Source organism: Sturnira hondurensis, unplaced genomic scaffold, assembly GCF_014824575.4.
Source record: "Sturnira hondurensis isolate 20B ecotype Veracruz unplaced genomic scaffold, ASM1482457v3 Scaffold0013515, whole genome shotgun sequence".
Classification (NCBI taxonomy): Eukaryota; Metazoa; Chordata; class Mammalia; order Chiroptera; family Phyllostomidae; genus Sturnira; species Sturnira hondurensis.
The window spans coordinates 3,454,086-3,469,235 of NW_028086146.1; the positions used below are offsets into that span (position 1 = coordinate 3,454,086).

Consider the following 15,150-nt stretch of genomic DNA (forward strand, 5'->3'; position numbering starts at 1 on the left):
TGACATTTTCCCACTGGACATTAGGCACACAGCAGCAGCTAGGCGATGCTGTGGTACTTTCTACCACAACCATTCCTGAGCAAGATGGGCTTTAAGACTGAAAAGCTGAAACGCTACCTGGAGTGCCTCTGATTAGCAGATGAGGACGTCCTGGTGAGGACAAAGAACCTTCTGTGTGCTGCTTTTGGTGGTTGCTCTTCTAGAACCAGCAGTCCTTTCCCTGTGAACCCTGGGCCAGTAGCCCTCTCCTCCTTTTCGGGGATACCCACCAGCAGACTAGCAAGTGTGCAGGGTGTCAGCAGCTTCACACACACACACACACACAGCCCTTCCAACTTCCCCTGCATGGCTTTGTGTAGGCTCTCAAGTGCTGAAACATGGTTATTTTTCTTTCTAACTCAAAGGGGGACCTTTGACTCCTTTAAAACATACAGTTCTAGATTTCAGAACACAGCAAAACAGTCTATTTTTGATTCAGGATTTTTGAAGGGCTAAGTGAAGGCAACAAGCCTGGATGCTAGAAAAAAAAATCTCCAAAACATTTGATGCTTGGATAGAGAACCACATAATATCACCAAAGCAAATCACAAACATGTGATTTGAACCCAATCACAAACATGAACCCAAACTTGTTCAGGGAAGACAGTAACAGTAACAGGAACATTAACCCTGGGTTTTGTCTGTGTAATACATGATATTTTTGCAAGCACTATTTTTTTAATGATGGCATTTGATCCTGACAATTGTGACATAGGTAGGGTTTATAAGGCAAAATTTATAGATAAGGAAACTGCGGCTCTGGGAGAGTAACTTGATCCAAGTTCCTTACAGAGGTAGGAAAGAGTGCGGTAGAAGGCCCCCAGTTCCGTGCTCCCCTGCTGCACCCTGGGCTAGCTGTCTGTCCTCTGAGGAGATGAACCTGATGGAAGCTGAGAAGTACTTGAACAATAAGATCATGATGACAGTAACAATAAGACTAAATGTCCATGTATACCTGTTAGGGAACTAATGACAACAGGTATAGATTTTATTAATCTATACCTGACAACAGTAAGATTTTGATAATCTTACCTTTGTTACAGGAACCTCCTTTCTACAGCACAATGCCCGTGAAATTAGACCACTTAATATGCCACCTGATATCACTGCCTTTAAAAGGAAGTATTAAATATTTTATGCCAACAGCATTTTCACCCCTAAGGTGTTCTGATGAGCTAATGATGAGATTACAGCCAATATATATGTTGCCAGAGTGGTTTTTTTTTTTCCCCCAAAGTAAAGATATAATTGCTGTCACTGCCTTGCTTGAAACCCTCTAAGGGTCCCTAGTATCCTCCCTGTAGGACTAAGACCAAATCCCTTCACCCAATGTGAAGCCCATTTTATTACTTCCTGCCTACCCCCCACTGACTCCTGCATCCTTGAATAAAAAAGATCCCAAACACACATTCTCCTTTGAGCAAACTGACCTTACAAATCCATGAATCCCTAACAACTGCATATGAAATTTTCTGCTTGTGTATATTTTTCCCAAGAAGCGGGTTGGGGGGGACCCAATGCTTTCTCTTTCACTCTGATCGTTCATTTCTCCCAAAACACAGATCTAAGAGTCTAATTATTAGTTAGAGATGTTCACTGACAAGGCAACTTAGACTAGGCCATAAAAAGGGGCTCAGTAACACCTCTTAAAAGCAAGAGGAGGCCATCCTTGTCCAGCCAGGGAAAGACCTACCCCTCGCCCTCATTTCCATAGTTCAAGTTCAGCTCCAGCTCCTGACTCTGAATTTATACTCAAAAAAGAAGGCATGGACTTTTCCCCAGGATGGAATTCAGGAGAAAGAGGAACAGACTGCATGAAACTGGCTGCAGGACTATGGCAACGAGATAGTTTGCTGGCAGGCAAGCCTAACGCCCTGGAAATAGAAGGAAGGGGGACCGAATCTCGCCTTCACGTTCATCAAACCATTTCTCTGGTCCCTCCCTGCATTAGTTTCCTAGGGCTGCTGTAACAAATTGCCACACACACAGTGTCTTCAAACAACAGAAACGCAGTATCTTACAGTTTGGGGGGTCAGAAGTCCCAAAATCAAGGTGCTGGCAGGACGAATTCTCCCGGAGGCTCTAGAGGAGGACCCACGTCCTGGCCCTTTCAAGCCTCTGGAGTTCACGTTTCTGGATGTGCGGCTCCTCCTCCACCCCCAACACCAACAGCATCCTCAAATCTATCTCAGTCTCTCTCAACCTCTTTCACTCTCTCTCTGTCTCTCAGCTCCACTTTTATTCACACACCCCATTCTGACCCTGACACTCCCGCCTCCCGGCTACAAGGACCCTTGTGATTACACTGGATCCACCTGGATAATCCACCCCCCAACTCACTCCGCCTTGAGATCCTTAACTGAAAACACCTGCAAATTCCTGTTAACCAGGTAAGAGAACATAGTCACAGGTTCTAGGGATGAAGACCCAGACATTTTGGTGTACCAAATAATGGGACCCATTATTCTGTACACCACACTCTTCTATTTCAAGGCTGACACCAGCACCTTCCCAGCGTTGCCCCAGGCAAAGAGACGAGCACCTCTCGGAACTCCATTCCCTCAGGTGCTGTTCATTCTTCTAACAAGGATCTGAGAATTTTCTGGGAGCTCGGCATTGTGCTAGGTGTTGGGGAAAGCATGAAAGGGACGGGGGTCTGGGTCTCATGGACGTTTCTAGTCTAGTGGGGGAGAGACACTAAACAAACAAAGGTACAGATACACAGTGACAGTGTTGTCAGGGACACAAACAACAGGGTGATGGGACTGAGGTCAAAAGGGTGAAGATCCACTTTAGAATGTCGGAGTTAGGAGAGGGCCACCTGGGGACTCATGTGCAGCCTGGGACTTGACAGGTGAATATGGGCCGATAGGTACGTTGTATCAACAAAGGCTGGCTGTGTACCCATCACATGCCAGGCATTCTTCCACACATTGGGGATATAGAAATGACCTGGCCAGAATCCTTGCCCTCAAAGAATTGAGAGTCACATTAGGAGGTTAGAGGAGTTAATTTTGAGGCATAGAGAAGTGGCAGTTCAGGGACCTGAGAACAAAGCATTGTGGGTAAACAGGGAGAGCATCAGAACCAGAGGCTGGAAAGACAGGAGGGTCTAGATCTGGGTCTTGTAGGCCATGTTCAGGGTTTGATGTGTTTCAATGAGGAACTGCATTCTAGTGTAGAGAACCGATTGGAGGGGCTTTGTGAGGGAAAGCGGACAGGAGGCAGTTGTCGTGGTTCATATTGAGATGTGGATGGCTGAGAGAAGAGTTGAATTTGAGAGAGATACTTCACAAAGACATAAACAGGACTTGCTATGAACTAGAAATGAGAGAGAGAGAGAAGCACTGAAATGCCTCCTGGTGTTTTCCTTGAGCAATTGAGAGAACGAAGGTTGCTTTTTTGAGCTGGGGAGACAAGGAGGAACATGTTTTTGGGGGGAGGATTACGAGTCCCATTTGAGATGCCAATGAGACATCCAAATGGAGCCATCAAGCTACAAGTCTGGAGATTAGAATAGAGATTTTGAATGAAAATCTGAATTTGTGTTTTTAGCATATAAATGGTATTAAAAACCAAAGAGCTGGATGAGTAACCTAAGGAGAGTGGGGAATGTTCTAGAAGGGCCCTGAGCACAGTCAACATTTCAAGATTAGACAGAAGAACGAGAACCTTTGGAGGAGATTTGGGAGTGAGTGCATGAATGGGAAGAAAATTAGGAAAACATGGATTTAGAAAAAAACAAGAAAAGAGAATTTGAAGAAAGGAGAGACAACCATCTCAATGAGTGGCTCTTCCATGGGAAAATATGAATGTTACAAGTTGATGGAAAATCAACAGCTATGCATTAAATTTGCTAAATATTCTTTTCACATAAAGTCCAAGTTCAGATCTAGAATATTTGACAAAAATATTTGATAAATAAACTCCAGTCAAATTATGGCTTCATTAAACCATGTTTTTAAAATGTTCAGTGTCTTTAAAATATTGTTTAAAAAGTAGAATATAAAATCATTAAGAAAAAGTTCATTATTCTGAACAAGAAAAACTTACAAATGTATCAATACACAACCATAGAGGAAAAGAAGACAGGAAGGAAATATATTTAAGTATGACAATTATATTGGGTGATTTTTATTTTCAGGACTTGCACCTCTCAGATTTCCCAAATTTTGTGTTACATGTAAGAAAAAAATATCCTCCAGTGAAGGTACTGTTACTATGTTCATGAGGACATTCTTAGGGATGACAAAGGCATGTTTGGGATAGGTTCCTCTTTTTATCTTACTTTCTTTTAGGTCAGGGCCTCCATGCTAGAAAGCCGTGACATAGGTAGTGTCTGTTACACTCCTATGAAGTGCAATCCTGATCAATCCTGATCAACTTTATTTTTGTCCCCCACTGTTCCTCTAAATTGAGTCCAGGCTTCGATCACCCCCTTCCCGTGGATGAAATTTAGGGCAAGGCTAGGACAGTTCTGGTGACTCTCCAGATAAAAGATCTTCTGCTTATTTCTACTCTCAGATCGTTTAAAACAGTCTTGGGTAGGAGTAGTATTTGTCTAGTCCACTTACAACAAAACCTTAGATATACTTTCAGTAGCCATCCCCCTACACTGCCCCAGATGGCTGCCAGCAGTGGGAAGGGTTGGGGGCCTCTCTCCTTTTTTGACTGCTTGCTAAAGGGGCAGGAAAGGTCTTACCAGAAGAGTACTGGTAGGATGTCTCCAGCACTCCGAAGACTCCCCGTGTGCGTGCATGTCCGTCTCTGTGGGATGCTTTCTGATCTGTAGCTACCCCTGCACATGGCAGTTGTGTTTTCACCTTTGGGGGGAGAACACCTCCCTGACTGCTTGTTCCATGTGTTCTTCAGGCCTCAGAGGTGACCGCGGATCGGCTTAATCTCCATCTCTGTGCCTTCAACTGGTCACAGATCATTTATCCTGAAACTCTGGGAATTGACAAGCAGTGCCCAGCCCCAAATTCCCCAACAACTCCCTTTTAGTTTGCCATTATCAGAGCGGCTGGCAGACACTTCTCTTGTTTTTCCAATTTCCCAGAAAATACCACGGCCTATTGCATCCCCCAAGCTCCAGCAAACACATATCACAGTCAAGAGTGGTCTCTCTGAAGCCCCCATTCCCTAGGCTGGACAGGAAGGACAGACCCTCTTATGGGAATTACGCAGGACATATCAATGACTCTCTCCAGAATTCCTTTTCTGGAATTTCCATATCTCACAGCAGACCGGCCCAGCTGTTTCACAGACCTGGGTGATCACTAAACTGGACTTAGTCCCACTCCTCCCCGAAATTCTTCATGGTGGGCTGGCACCTGACCTTGCAATGTGATTAAAATTCTTCCACCATTTCAGTTCATAGTGTTCTAGACTGAGTCACAGGTCCTGCTGAGAACACGAGGTTTGGGTCGGCTTCATTAACTTCTTGCTCACTGTGTTCCCTTCCACCTGCCACATGACTCATCATTTCAGGCTTTTACAAAAAAAAAAATACTATCTTCCAGCATAAAAACTTTCACTGTTTTTGACTTTCTGTAGAAATGAATCTAAATTCCTTGTTTGACCAACTTTAAGATTTTGTACAATTTAATTCCTGCTAATGCTAACCGCAATAATAAACAAATCCTAAAGGCTAACTTCCATAAAAAACATGCCCCTGGAAGTTGAGGTCTAGATTCACACAGGTTCATTTCTCCCCCAGGAATAGCACACTGTGGGTGTCCCAGATTGGTGTGCTTTCCTCTCTTTGGTGGTATCCTGCATCTTTGTGGTGATGTCCCCCAGGGTCTCAAGGTCCTCCAAGTGCAGCTGGCTGATAGGAGAAGCAGTCATGGGGAAGAAACACCCACCTCCCACTTCTTACTACCTTTGCCAAAAGTCACAATGCAGGATATTCCTCCAGTTCTGCCTCTCACTCCTTCTCTATGCTGCTCTGTCCTGGACACCGCCTGTGCAGGTACATTAAAGGGTCTCCTAGCCCTCTGGCTTCCACTTGGGTTTGGCCAATGGGACACCTCCACAGAAGGCTAAAGGGAGGTTTGAGGGCGACATCAGGGTGTTCACTCCCTTCCCTCCCTTCCTGTGGGTTTGACTCAGACCGGTGTGTCCTCCTGAATGTTACAGCTCTTTTCTTGTGAGCCTCTCTGGATAATCCCTAATTTGGGTTCTAGAAACTACCATTCTTCCCTATCAGGCCTAAAGGGGGTAACAAGGTACATTTTGACCTCAAGGTACTGTACTATCGCTTGTAGGTTCTTTATAGTTCTCCCGCATCTTTGCAAGCAGTGCCTTTTAAAAACTCTCTTCAAAGCCTCCAGTGTGAGTGCATCCTCCATTTTCTGCCCAGACCCTCTAGATAAAGACCCGCCTGTGGCCTGTTAGGAGGTGTTAGGAGGGAGGAGCCGCAGAGCTTCACCAAGATCCTGGGAGGGCTGGCATTGCAGCTGTTTTCCAGCTCCAGCTCTGCTGTGGAAAAGGGACCACAACTCCTGGTGGGCAGTTTGTGTCTTGGCCACAACACAGATCCTACCACCTCTACACAAATTCACAACTTCAGCAAAACTGTCTCGCTTACATTTGCTCATGATTCCTGGTCTCTGCACATGTGCATCTCCATGCCTTCACGGTTGTCCTCCTCCATTCCAGTTTGGTCTCCTACTTACTCTTCTTGTTCCAGTTTTACCACTAGTCTCTCCTTACAAGCATTGTTCACACAGCAGCTGGACAGGATTATGCCCTTCTCCCAGCATGCCTCATTTCATAAATGACTCCGGAGTATTCTGATACTTTCATGGCTGGCAACTACTTTTCTGATACAATTTCTGCAGCTCTTTACATTTTCAAAGATTAGGAATACTGCAGTGCCATTAGAATGATGTCCTCCCCTGCGCCTGCACAGATGACCTTCGTGCGGAGACTGCCTCATATGGAGGTCATTCTGACCCACTAGGCACCAAACAACCTTGGAAGAAGCCCACGGCAAATTCTTTTCATATTTAATTTTCTTTACTTCTAAACAGCCTTTTAAACAAGACTCCACTGTATCCACTTGTTTGAAGAAAGAGTTGACTCTCTAAATGTGACAGAAAAGGCAGAACAAAGAAGAGGTGTTCCGTGGCTTCTTGGAATGATCTCCACCTATTCATATGATTGGCAGTGAGGCACACACTCTCATTGAAATGGAAAAGCATATTAAGCAAACACTTCTCATTAACAGAAAAATACTGTAACAAGTATTCAGCAGTGGAAAATTATGTACACTTAATTGCCCTTAAAAGAGATGGTATCAACTGCAGATGAAATTTTTTTTTAAAGATTTTATTTATTTATGTATTTTTAGAGGGGAAGGAGAGAGGGAGAGAAACATCAATGTATGGTTGCCTTTTGTGCATCCCCTGCTGGGAGTTGGCCTGCAGGGAACCAGCCTGCAACCCAGGCATGTGCCCTGACTGGGAATCGAACCGTGATTGTCTGGTTCGCAGGCCCGTGCTCAATCCACTGAGCTACACCAGCCAGGGCTGCAGATGAAATTTTTGATTTAGGACAGAACAGCATTATGATTGCCATTAAATTAGCCTTTTAGAAATATTACAGTGTAGACTGAGACCTTCATCATAAATGTGGCACAGTATAATGTCCTTAATACTACTCCTATACACTAGGAACACCTGTTTGTATATGCAAATAAAAACAAGGATTGATTTTTCATTCTTCCAGAATCAACAAAAGCCAAATTCCACAGTCTTACAGTATTGTATTTCCTGCAAGGGAGCTGTCAATTTCAAAGGTAAAATATTGCACCAGTGCTAAACACTGTTTTGGCAGAATAATAAAATGCTTCTGGTAGATGTTGCAGGTTGTCCCCAGTATCTATTTGCCTTTCTTATTTAGCAGTTTTTCTCCACAAGGGTTGATTTTGCCCCCAGGAGACATCTGGCAGTGTCTGGAGACAATTTTGGTTGTCATAACTGGGGAATGCTGCTAACACCTATTGAATACAGGCCAGGGGTGCTGCTGAACATCCAACAATGGACCCCCTGCCCTGACAACAAAGAATTACTGAGCCCCAAATGCCAATAGTGCCAATACTGAGAAACCCTGTTACACAGCAATAAAAATTTTAAATGGGTATTTTGCATGATTCTCTTGCAGCTAGGTATAGTCACATGACTAATTTCCGACCAGTGACTGTGACAGGAAATGATGTGTCCAACTCCCAGGTCACACCTTTAACAGGAAGGCCAGTATCCTCTATTGATGTGAGGGATGGAAATGAAGCAGCCCTCCTTCCTCACATGTGGAAGGTGTACATCATGGACAACAGATAAACAAGATAGAAACCCAGGCCCCTGATGACTCTGCGGAAGAAGTAAATTACCTCTGCACCGTTACGTGAGAGAGAAACAAACTTTGCTTAAGCCATAGTCATTCTGGTGCTTGCTCCAACACATAAGTAAATCTATATTTCAAGTGCTTTTAACCTATGAACTTATAACCAAATGCTCTTTACCTGAAAAGTGATGCAGACTCAAAAATACCTCAAACTGAAAGAGAAATGTCTACACAGATAGCCTTGCTTAATTAAAAAAATTAAACTGCAGCCCATGCTTATGGAGAAAAAGAACTCTTACTATAGAAAGTAAAACACAAACAAAACCTTCTCAGTCTTGATCTTCCAGGTTAACTAGTGTCACCTACTTGGTGTGTGTTCTTCTAGACTCTTTATACATTGAAAATGTATACACATGTCTGTACATTAAAAATAAAAGTTGGATACTATAAGTGCTATGCTGCAGTTTACTTTTTTCACACAATATCCTTCCCTGTTCAGCTGTACAAATTCTCATTATTTTGAATGCCTGTATATCAACATGTTCACAGTTTGTATGTAGCACAACTGTTTTAATGGCTCTCCTGTTGCTGTAATGAATGTCCTTGCATGTGTGTATGTGTGTGTGTATATATATGTATGTATATGTATATAAATATGTATATATCCTCACACATTCATTTCTCGTGTATTTCTGCAGCAGAGATTCCTAGAAAAGAACTGCTGAGTTCAAGGACAAGTACTTTATGTTTTTGGTAAGTACTGCCAAAATGCTTTCTAAAAGAGGTTTCATCAATTTACATACTCACCAACAGAGGAGAAGAGTACATGTGTTCTCAAACATTCACCAACAGCTCTATCCTTAATATTGTTAATTTCCCCTCCTCTTGCTCTTTCAGTTCCCATTTTCCTGATCACCAGCGAGGGAGATCCTCTCTGTGCGTTCATTGCGTTTCTTGCCTTTAACTTCATAATTTTCATTTTTTATGGCTACACGCTAATAACCATGCTCGATGATTTTATATCAGTTAAAGTCAGACTGCATTTCTGAAGTAATCCCCGTGGAAACTTTAAAACAACAGGCCTCCATGCCGACTCTGCGGAGCTTTTATTTACTGAAACCGTAAGCTCTCACAAGGCAGAAACTGCAGCCGTCCTTCCTCACCTACCCAATAAAGTTCTCCTTCAACCCTTTTTACTACGACAAAACTTGTACTTCTCTAGATAGTTTTTAAAGTTTGAAATGGCACTTTAGAATGCTTTATACCCACATTACAATGAAAATTGTTTATCAATGACAAATAAGAAATGACCCCCCTCATTGCCTCACTGACTTCTGGAGAAACACGTCACTGGGTGTGGGGTGAGGGTAGAGAAACACACCTTGACGGAGGGAAACGGGCAAGTGCCCGTCTACCTGCCCCTTTACGGTCTCACACTGCAGGGCTGGAAAGGATCCAACGGACCCAGGGGAGCAATCAAGTGTCTCTAGTGGGACACCTGAGACACTTTTTCACATTAGGGTAGTACCTTTCTCGCCACACCTCCACGTCGTTCCTTTTCGGGGGACGCGAATGTTGCACACTGAGGCCTGGCCACCATTCTGCTAGCCAGCTGGCATTTCCTGAGCTTACTGTGCTGCAGGCATTGTACCAAGTGTCTTAGCGGCTCCTTCTCCTTTATATGCATCTATCTTCACAACAACTCTACACAGAAGGTAAACTGTTACCCTGATTCACTTAGAATAAAATGGATTGAGCAAGACAAAGCAGCTTTTTCAAGGCCACACAGTGAGGAAGTGACAAAGCTGGCCCTTATACCCAGCTCTATTAACCCCAAGTACATGCTCATAACCGTCACATCCAATATCAAAATGACACAGAAATGCAGCTTTGCCAACCCTGCATTTCCCTGTAGCACAGGTTCGGCTAACTTCTATGGCTGGTGTTAACTACTTCTTTCTTGGTGAGTGGGCCTGTTTCCAGGCAATGCCAAAGCAGCTTCTGTTGTTTTTTCTTTTGTAGTCTCCATTGACCAGCACACACAAGGTTAACGGTATTTGCCCAGGGGTGCAGAGATGGGTCAGGGCCAAAGCCAAGCCTCACTCCTACAGAGTTCCCAGAGACATTTTCACAGAACTCTGCCAGGTCAGGTCCATGGAGCCATGGGCACCAGCTTGAAATGCAAACCAGGTGGGGCCAAAGTGATCAGGTTTCGCTGCCAGGCTGGCATTTAGGAACATTCAGAAAGGAATCAGAATCTCAGCTTGCCTGTCTGCTTTCTGTGGGGCAGGTATGACAGCCAGCCAGCAACTCTCCCCCCAAAGAACCGCTCCAGCAAGCTCCGCTGGCTCATCATCCTTTTCGGCCTTAGGTTATCGTCTCCTACTTTGAGAAGGTTCTAACCCCTGGCCCTGCCCTACATCTCTCGCCACCCCTCCCTAAGCTTTTGCTGCATATGAAGACAGCCAGACAGACAGATAGACAGACATATAGCTTTTGTTTCTACTTTATGAATGGGAGGGGATCATTACAACTCCTTCAGGGAGACTCAGACCCTGCAGGGAAAATTAATATACTTCTGGGAATACCAGTGACATATAAAATCTCACTATATCTTTTACCACCTCTGCCAAGACACCTCGAACCTTTCCTTATCACTTCGCCAACTGACCTCTTCAGTTTTGAGAAGAACATATGGAGGCAAGGAGGGGGCCTAAGCCAGTGCCCAGCGCTCCAACGTGTTCGCAGGGCCATCCCTACCCTGCGGTCATTAATCCAGGAGGTAAATTTGCTGACTTCATAGAGCAGAAGAGCTTCATCGCCATTCATTTACCCAAATAAAGGCAACAAACACGGAAATGGAGCTAACTACTGGGCAGCAGTCATTGGTCATTTTTTCCATTTGTGCCTGGATTTGTACTATACTGAACTTTGTTATAACTTAGGTTTCTTGATCTGTAAGAAGCTGATAAAATAAAGAAAATAATAAATGGTATAGAAGTAGGCCCAAAAGAACTATTCAATAAAAACTGCTTTGCTTCTTTTTTCAAATCTCTTCTAGTTTAATTTTTTTCCTTAATTTTCATGGTAAATTCTTTTTCTTAAAGATTTTAGTCATTTATTTTTAGAGAGAGGGGAAGGGTGGGAGAAAGAGAGTTAGAAAAACTTTGATTTGCAAGAGAAGGATCAATTGGTTGCCTCTCACATGCCCTGAACCAGGGACCTGGCCCACAGTCCAGGCACATGCCCTGACCGGGAATCGAACCAACGGCCTTCTGTGTTGCAGGATGACACTTAACCCACTGAGCTATCGCAGTCAGAACTCATGGTAAATTCTAGATAAATAGAGGGAAATACACACACACACACACACATATATCCCTATAACATGGGCATATGATATGTTACATGTAATATAAAAAATATATATATCAATAACATATGATTAAGAGATACGTCTCACTCATATATATGATCTAATATACACAACATACACCGTGGGGCAAAAATAGGTTTACAGTTGTCAATATACAAGACAGAGTTTATTCTTGTGTTATTATTTATTAATCACTGTATTATTTTCTACAAGAACAACTCTAAAACTCCTTTGCCCCACCCTGTATGGCATATACATAAATCACAGGAAGAAACAATATTTATGAAATAGAAAGGCAAACCTCAGGGATCCAAGAATTGGAAGAAAGGGGAAGAAAGCGGAAGAAAGGGGAAGAAAGCGGAAGAAAGCGGAAGATGATTTAGTAATCATCTATCTCATGATTGCTAAATGAGATAGAACCATAAAACAAAACGAAAACTTTCACAAACTAAAAATACACTGACTTTTACAGACTGACACTGAACCTCATTATTTGCTAGCGATGTGCTGTGTTCCAATCTTTAATCACTTTTCTGTATGCAAGCTCTACACATTCCTTACAGAACAAAGCCAACAGATGTAAGGAATAAGAAATGATGGATATTGATCAAGGATGAATAAATGTCTTCTTATATTCCTATAAATATTCTTCTTTTCATACTTAAATTATTTTAAATGATTGTAATAATAATCGTTCACAGTATTATTTCTACCCGCCTGGCAGTTCCGAACATATTTCTGGAGAGACACAGAAAAGCAGTGCCAATAATTTCAAACAAAAAGCCCTGAAATGTTAACATCAGTATTTTCCTGAAGAAGCTCTAAAATTTGGAAGTTCGGTGTTTTCTGAACAACGAGATTGGTTTTAAGCATTTAAAGGCTCAAATGTAATCATTTTGTTTGTGAGATGCATTTATGCACTTACATATTTCTGTGATACTGCCTTAAATTCTGCTGCAATTGTTTGAAGTGCTTATTGTGTCAGATCAAGTTACTTACATTACGGATTTTTACCATAACCTTATTACCTGGTTTACAGATGAAACTGACTTGGGAAGATTGCATATTTGAAAGATAAATCTGAATCATTTTCACAAAAAGACTAACAAATGGAACTTTCCTAAAAATTTACAGACTCATATATCAGACAGAAAAACATTATATGTTTTTCAAGAACCTCTATAATTTAAGGATAAAGCATCAAAGTTGGGTGATAATTCTAAACATTGTGCACACTTTTTTGGGATTAAGCATCCTTTGCTTGTGTAACTCTGTTTCAAGACCTAGGATTACCTGCATTCACAATGTGATTTTCTGCCTGCACATTTTCAGAACCTTGGAATGCAGTCTCTTAAATCCTCCGGGAACCCTGGACATTTGAACCAAAACCCAGCCATTCTAGGTGCTCAGGATTCTCCCATCTGCCCTCAGCTCCTCGCTCTGTGTCTGATGGCATTTTCTCCCTTGTCTTCTGATCTCTCACTCATGGCCTTTCAAATCACTGCTTTTCCTAGCCCCAGGGGCTAGGATCAGCCCTTCCAGCAGGAACACACTTAGGTCTTTGGAACAGAAGCACTATCAAAACCCACCTGGACACCAGGCTGCAAATAGGTAGGGATGAGAAGAGTCCCTGGCCAGGGGGCAGGCGGTCACTGAGGCAAATGCGATGGACTGGAAGGGACCGGCACCTGCCTCTGCACCCCTGAGAAGCGCTCTGGTGTGTCCTGGACTGACTAAGATGCTGCTGCACGCACCACAGCTCTGGCTCACAGGAGGAGCTTCTCCAGGATTTGTCCCCTGTCATCAGGCAGCCATCTTACTGCCCCAGGCTCTCTCCCCCTCCTCTTGCCACTAGAAATGTATGCGGGGGTGGAGGATAGGTGGCTAGCGCAGGACACAAGTGAAAAGCCTCTTGAATGGAGGCTCCTAGCTTGCCAACCAACCAGTTTTGGGGCAAAGGTAGAAAAAGAGAAGAAAAAGCATTCACAGACAGTGATGATTGCCCTCATTTTGTAAGTCCCCCATATTAATTTGCAAATATGAATGGATACGGGGATCAGAAATATCATAAAAATCTGAGTTTGGGGCCCCTTCTGCTGCTCCCAGGGTGCTGAGAGACTCTGAGAAAGTTACATGGTATCATTGGGTCAGTTTTCTCCTCCATAAAACGAGGGCATTTGATTTCCAAAATTTCTTCACCATCAAAAATTCTGTAAGCCTACTTTCTCATTTCACTTATTTTTGAATATATGTGGTCAAGTAGAAATCACCTGTTGTCTAAGGCTTAACATACTTAATTCTGACATTTTCTCTCTGCCCTTTTCTTTTTCAGTTATAGTTCCTCCATTAAAAAATTCAATGGAAAGTAGCTGCATTTTGCTTACTTTGGATTATACCTCTTAAAGTAAGACTGATACCGAGAAAGGAGAAGAGTAGTCATTTCTCCCAAGAGAAGCAGGAGGAGGCAACCTTGCTTCACTTCAGTGCACCTTCCGGAAGTGCCAGCCGGGGAGAGGCTGGGAATGCTGCTCCCTGCTGTTCTGTCTTTCCCTATTGAACTCGGAGAGGACATTATTAAATTGCTTTTGATGTTGCCTGAAGTCATCAAAGTTGGTGTCAGAGCTACCAACAGATTAACTTCTAGATCAGGATTCTTCCCACCAGAGCTCAGCACCAGCCTCTGCCACCTTTCTGGGCTATCAGGTGACGTGCCGGTCCTCAGCAGGTTTCCTAGAACCTCCTGACTTGATCCCAACACACAGGTTTGGCAGTGGTCCCGCCTCAAATGGATCACTGATGGCCTCAGCTAATGGAGGTCCCGCTACTGTAACACAAGTGAAAGTGCCTGACCCACAGACCATTGCTCAATAGAGGGGTGCTTCCTTCCTCCCTCTTTCCCCAGGAACAGTTGGAGGGAACTGTGGTAGGCGGCTGCAGCCCAGACCTCTGACCCCACACTCTCTCTCCAACTACGCTGACTTGTCTGCCATCTAACCATGGTGCCTTGCTCAGTGCTCAACAGCTTCAGCTGAATGACTAAGTGATTAGATCAGACGGATAAAGACCATCTCGACACTAAGGTTCTGTGAGGCTATGGCTACCTCACTTCGGATGTGGGGGTTCTCTCTCTTTAGGTCCCGCAGCAGCCAACTCTCAGAATGCACATAAGCAAGCAGTTCTCTGTTTAGAAATTCCTGTGTTATGTTCTCTTGCATGTTCCTTGATTCTGCTGTACAAAACGCCTGGCTGATTCCTGATCTCCGCCTGACTTCTGATAGCCCCTACCTGCCTTCTGCCACACCCACTCTGATGGGCCGGTCCCTCTGCAGAAACCTTTTACCCTTCTTCCAGCACCAATATCTGATGCAGGTCTTCAGGGAGCTACA

At 43.6% G+C, this 15,150-nt stretch overlaps 1 protein-coding gene across 2 annotated transcripts in view; it reads right to left on the bottom strand.

Moving 5' to 3' along the window:
* PIP5K1B (phosphatidylinositol-4-phosphate 5-kinase type 1 beta) overlaps positions 1-15,150 on the bottom strand; it is a 319,864-nt gene that overhangs the window by 154,998 nt on the left and 149,716 nt on the right. Inside the window, exon 1 of one of the 2 annotated variants that reach the window (XM_037061706.1) lies at positions 4,742-5,274. The exons of the other annotated variant lie outside the window; for it this stretch is intronic. Within the exon in view, the coding sequence (XP_036917601.1) occupies positions 4,742-4,798 (57 nt within the window). The 5' untranslated portion in view covers positions 4,799-5,274. Of the gene's footprint in view, positions 1-4,741; positions 5,275-15,150 lie in introns of those variants that run through there. 2 annotated transcript variants of the gene reach the window in all.